The sequence below is a fragment of the Saccostrea echinata genome, unplaced genomic scaffold, assembly GCF_033153115.1.
Source record: "Saccostrea echinata isolate AGI-Se365-2 ecotype Australia unplaced genomic scaffold, CSIRO_AGI_Sech_v1 ptg000075l, whole genome shotgun sequence".
Taxonomy (NCBI): Eukaryota; Metazoa; Mollusca; class Bivalvia; order Ostreida; family Ostreidae; genus Saccostrea; species Saccostrea echinata.
The window spans coordinates 2,160,438-2,166,540 of record NW_026889824.1 but is presented as its reverse complement, the minus strand read 5'-3'; the positions used below and the strand labels follow the sequence as shown (position 1 = coordinate 2,166,540).

The window sequence follows — 6,103 nt, the reverse complement described above, 5'->3', positions numbered from 1 at the left end:
TAAAGTCGGCTTCGGTATAATGAAACACCTATTTACTAACTATTTGGACTATATCAAGTTTATCGAATCAATCAAGGGATTGAAGTTGATCCATAGAAGACGGTAAATATTTCTGAAGGCTAAAGACTGGATTACTCTTTAATGGATATAAAGAATATTATCACTGGTTAATTAGGTGTTTGGGACATCATTTCCTTCAATCAATAGTCTTGTTTATGTTTTCTGACAAATGCATACCAAGTAAGGCTTTACTTCACACATGTGCTAACGCGAAAGTAATTGCCTGGATCATTTTTGGAATGAAATATTACGTTTCTTTCAAAAGCAATTTCATCAACTCTCTTAAACCTGCTAAGGAAGAGCCTACACAAACTGACTTTCAAGAAAATGCAATTTTTAAATACCTTTCATGTTGCACAGGTAAATCCTTTGCATTACAAATTATGGAAAAGACAATTAAGTTAATAAAAAAGGTGAGGAATTCGAACATAATTCGAACATAATCGATCTTAGTAAGACGTACAAACAATGCAAATCTGTGAACAGGACATAAAACATTGAACAACGTCAGTCAAAATACGACCCAATGAAAGCCTTTTTCTTTTGCTAACTAGATCACTAAAACGACCCTTGAACTTACAAGATGCTGACATTAAACGAAGTTGTTGACATCCCTGTAACATCAACTTATTTGTCAGTGTCCTGCTACAGTATAAAAATTGTTCGTACTCAGGGATGCTCTCAAATAAGTTGGGAGACGTAAACACCATGTATAGGTGATAGGAGGATATTACTATATGTACATGTTAATAATGAAAGACGATGAAAATGCTGACGTCATCTTATTTGTCATTCAATTTAATTGTTAGTTGGCTTTTATAAGGATGTAATTATCAAAATATAAGATAAATATTCATAGCCCTCTACTTTGTAAATATTATTAGGAAGTGGTACATATATTGATAAAATGCAATTTATTTTTCATGCACCTTGCTTCAAATTGCAATTGCATATTTTTTCTGTACATAAGAGATCAAATAAACAGTAATCAAAATGCAAAAATTTTTATTTCATTCATAATTGAAATAAAAGAGTGTTGTTTTAGTTTCTCCATCCTTCAAGTGTCCTATAACAACAAAAATATTCAACAGGAATTATGGAAAAATAGTTTGAAAAGTTTAAAAAAAAAATCAATCAAATCCTCGAATAGTTTAATCGATTAGTAAACCCATGAGCTTTCTTTTGAATATTTTTATATAAAATATTAATGACTTACTTCTGACTCATTTGTGCCTTACTTTAGCCTCCGATTTCAGTAGACAAATATCCATTGCTTCTTTTAGAATCTTTTTTTCCTTCGATGTCTCTTAGTATGTGATAATAATCAGACGCCTTTTTGAGGAAAATAAAAAGACAATATGTAGTTTGATAAAAATACATTTTTATCAATAATAGAGAGAGAGAGAGAGAGAGAGAGAGAGAGAGAGAGAGAGAGAGAGAGAGATGAAAAGGTTTGCTTATACCTCTGCACTCTTTGTCTGTCTTTCCTCTCCTACACTGTTCCTTTCCCTTTCTTCAAAGCTTTCATCGTCTGCTTCAGTGCTTCTTCTGAATTATGAAGGCGAGTAAAGTATAAAACAGACACAAAAATAGTTTTTGTTTACACCTCAAAGAATGCTAAAGAATCAAGAACACAGCTACAAACTTTCGGGTACAATAAAACCTTTCATTTATTGAGACAAATGTCATAAGATATTATGATACATACAAAAGAAATAATAAAATCAATAATCTTTAATTCTGTAATGTTTTACGTGCCCAGTTATATACCAAATTTTGGTATTTACCATGCTTTGTTTCAAGACGCATTTACATTAAAATTGTTAATGTAGAAAATAGGAAAGATGACTATATTTCCCCTATAGCTTTTATTAATGCAAATGGAAGCAAATGTCCTATATTTTTACTTTTAGGAAATGTGCATGACGAAGCAAATTTGTTATTTTGTTAGACTGGATTACTATAGCTAATATTGTACATAGAGGATATTCAATGTTTTGTAGATGAATATGGAATTTATTTCACGAGTGGGACAGGATTTTTTAAAAATATTTTCACGAGTGCAAAGCACGAGTGAAAATATAAATAAAAATCCTGTCTCACGAGTGAAATAAATTCCATATTCATCTACAAAACATTGAATTTTCTGTTTATTACATTTTCTTTGATTTTCCCTTGCCTCTGTCTTTTCTTAACACAATGTCATAGGCTTGACGTCATAGTTGAGCGGTTGAGACGTCATAGCTTAGAAGTTATGTGATTGAGAACATTACATAGCATTGATTTTAGCATCATATTTGAAAAGAAATTTGCAGTTTTAGCTCTATCAAGATGCTTAGTTACTATCTCTATCTTATGACAGGCCAGAAATTATTTTGTACTTACTTGTCCTTTCACACCGTGAGAGAATATCATTTTGGCATCCTTTCACAATGTGAAAGAATATCACTTTTATTCAAAAAATAAATCACAGTATTTCACTGTTGAAAATGTAATAAATAATTATAAACAATGCCATTTTTGTTTCTGAACAACAGTATAAGGACGATATGCTCACTTTTGTAAGGAATACGTTATTGTGTAATACAAAGGTTCGCCATTAACTGAAACACGCAAGTCCAAAACCAAGTTCTGAAAGAAAAAAAAAAAAGAAAAACCGATTAAAAAAAAAAATCATCAAATTCTCAACTGGATTTATTAACTGGTTAACGTTCTTTTTGTTTACGTTCGTTGCGAGAAAGTTTTATTTAGATCGGATATAATCGAAAACCAATGAAGGGCTTTAGATTAAAAGCTTTACTCGGCAATCAGGGTCATTAAGGATGAATAACACAAACAAACATTTTTTTCAGAAATCAGCAATATTTCTCATAGATTTATTTTCAGATAAGTAACCTGAATGATGTTAACCAGGTAAAGTGGGAGAACTTCGTAAGATTTTGTCGCAATGTTAAAAATATGTGCATATCTAAGCACCAAAGAAAACTTACGATTTCTTTATATTTTAGGGATTTATTATTTATGTAATTTCTATTAAAAATAAGTCAAAAAAATATATATACCAATCCAGGCATCAAATTTTTGTTTGTGTTATGTATCCTTAAATGATGCTTCTTATGCATGACAACGGATTCCATGACACGGGACCAACTATCTGCAAAACCTGTTACTTTCACTTCTTATTTGGGAACTGTCACTACCTTCACTTTGACGCGGTTCGACAAAATCGAGCACCGTTCCACTTATCTTCTGCTTTGACTAGTTTGTCAACTGTATTCTCACAAGGTTGGGAATAGTTTTCATACATGTACGACACACTGTGTTTTAATTTTAAAAATATTTTGAAAAGAGCTAGTGAGTTTGGAAAGAAACTATTAAATTTTGTAGGTTTTTTTTTTCTTTTTTCCCCACATATGCTTCTTTTCATGTTTAAAAAAATATGAAAATTGCAGTTACACTAAGTATACGTGCTGTATTGCATATTGTACCAAAATCTATATCTTATTGGATGTTTCCTTAATGGGATTGGCATTGGCCAATCCCGGTTGATTCCATATGAGGCATCCAGCAAATTTAACCATCTGTGCACACATTACGCAATGCACAACTAGGTTTACTGCACTGACAGCTTCAAATATGTTATGTACTAACAAACATTATTTTAATGCATTAACCTTGAGATGCAGACGTTTATTCAGTTATATGGTGAATACATTTACATTATTCTTTACTTGCGTAAGAATTTCATTTGGATGTACGCTTTACTCATCAGACGAAGTTTAATCGTTCATTAGTATTTCGGAAAGCCACAAAATTATTCAAGTCAAATCGAATTAAGAAAGCGGAAAGCACTTATTATCGTTTATAAGGAAATTTCAAATGTTATCGTTTTCAGTTTGGAAGGATGTTGAATTTCACCGTTATGATGATTTTTTTGAAAAAGTACGTGACACATCATTTAGCCATAAACATTGTCTTCATCTAGGACTACTTACGATGACGCTATCTTTATTTATGATATATCGATTCATTTTGCACACGAGTCATAATTTGCTTGGAGTTTAGCGGGAAACATTCATTTAGCAAATTACGTACTAGGTCATTCAAACTATTTTCTTAGCATGAACTTTGCTGGAGACATAGGCGTCGGAACCGGGAAGGGATGCTAGGGGTACTTACGACCCCCCATTTATTTGCAAAGATAGACATTATATATTCATTGAAAATTGGGGCTTAGCCTCAATTCTTTTGTTGGTGTCGCCCCCCCCTCCCCTCCCCCCCCCCCCCACTTTCAATTTGCTTCAGACGCCTATGGGAGATTTCTGAACATATGTTATGATCCTGTTACTAAAAAAAATTGCTTACAAAATTGACTAGGTACATTCATGAATACTTAAGTTTATTTCCTTGCAACTTAAATTGAGAACTTTGTAAAAAAAAAAAAAAAATGAATAGTAAATTTATTTGATTTCATGTCTCTTATCCCATTAAAAAAGAAACAACATGCCACATTGCATTGTTCATGTTTTTACAAAGAAAAATATTTTTTTAAGGCAACATAATGTATGTGGTCATATTTTTTCATATAACAACAATGCCCTGTTTAAATTTGTTCTATTATTTAAATTTGGTGTATTAAGAAAAGCATGTTAATATGGCTGTCCTCTACACGTCATATACTCAGTTGAGATATAATGTTGAATTAAAAATAATTATATGTATATACATGTACATACTCATAGAAAAAAAAAATTAATTTCGGTTAATTAAAAGGGAGAGTCTACAAACTTATTTCAAGACATTTCCTTATGCTGATTTTATGATTCCATGCAAAGGAATACTTTATTTATAATATATATATATATTTTATATTATTATCATTTTATTTTTATAAATATAATTTCTTAAGTAAACTGTATAATAAACATTGTAACGTGCAATTAGAAATTCAAGTTCAAACAAATACAGAATTAAGGCAAAATCTTTATCATTTATCTGTTTAGTTACTAATTGGGTAAGTCCACTTTAAAATATGATGATTATTTTTCATAAACATGTCAAGGTTTTCCGAAATACGAAGTATTTATTTGCCAGAGTATCCAATAATTTGAGTTGTTCCTAGGTTGTTAATTTTAACTTCAGAACCAATGTCAAAGGCACGGTCCAACATTGCTGAACATTCTTGTTAAGAAAGTTTTTTTGTAAAATCTTTTCAGTATCTTACCCCAGTTGAATTGCAGATCCCGTAGTAGACCCTGTAGTAATATTTCACATGAGTGGAATTCTTAACTCGATAGTCCCAAGTGGTATGTCTGTGATAACGACAGTGAGCTGACTCAGCAGATATTTCATAGACAACGTAAACGCAGAGCACGGCAATGCTGACGACAAGGAGATTTATCTGCAAAATTGTATGGTAGTTGTATTACAAAATAAATTGTAATGAAGAAGCAAGATGGAATAACGACGCATTATGTTATAAACTGGTATTATAACACTTTGTGTTTTGATTTTGACGCAAAATATGATAACGCAAAATGTAATTCTCTCGGAGGATAAAATTTTTCGTCTCCACTGCATTTTGCATTATTACATAGCAGCATGTGCTTGTAAAGAATTAAGAAAAAGATTAAAATATCAGTGTCAATATGTTCTTCTTTGACAATATTACATGTTTTTTTTTCTGTTGATTAGTTCAAGATAACTGATCTTCATATAAAATTTCTCTATTTGATATTTTGTTAATCTTCGCCAAATGGCATACATCTGTATTTTAATGAAATTAAATATATACCTTAAGAGAAGCCATTTTTGATCCAAGAGCTTTTCCCCTAAGAAATAAAAACAAAATTATAAAACATTATTTGATCTTTGTTTCCTTTTAAAATATAGTGACAGAAACATGAAAATTAGCGTAAAATCTTCTCTATACATATGATCTTCCCAGAGCTGGCTTCAGTTTTTAGTATTAAACATTACAGATTCCTACCTCTGGACAACAAGTAATTTGTTCATACATTAAGGGATTTTTATAGGGAAAAAA

General features: G+C 31.0%; 1 protein-coding gene and 1 long non-coding RNA gene across 2 annotated transcripts; both read right to left on the bottom strand.

Moving 5' to 3' along the window:
* Positions 1 to 1,048: 1,048 nt before the first annotated feature.
* Positions 1,049 to 1,366, bottom strand: LOC133176357 (uncharacterized). Its single transcript, XR_009719450.1, has 2 exons — positions 1,277 to 1,366; positions 1,049 to 1,126 (listed from the first exon to the last, which is right to left on the bottom strand). It is a non-coding gene; the product is annotated as an uncharacterized LOC133176357 (long non-coding RNA).
* A 151-nt stretch (positions 1,367 to 1,517) lies between these two features.
* On the bottom strand, positions 1,518 to 5,886 carry LOC133176421 (uncharacterized). Its single transcript, XM_061311546.1, has 4 exons — positions 5,855 to 5,886; positions 5,285 to 5,461; positions 2,618 to 2,691; positions 1,518 to 1,608 (listed from the first exon to the last, which is right to left on the bottom strand). The coding sequence occupies exons 1-4, from the start codon at positions 5,867 to 5,869 to the stop codon at positions 1,518 to 1,520; spliced, it is 357 nt and encodes a 118-aa protein (XP_061167530.1). The 5' UTR covers positions 5,870 to 5,886.
* Positions 5,887 to 6,103: the final 217 nt, after the last annotated feature.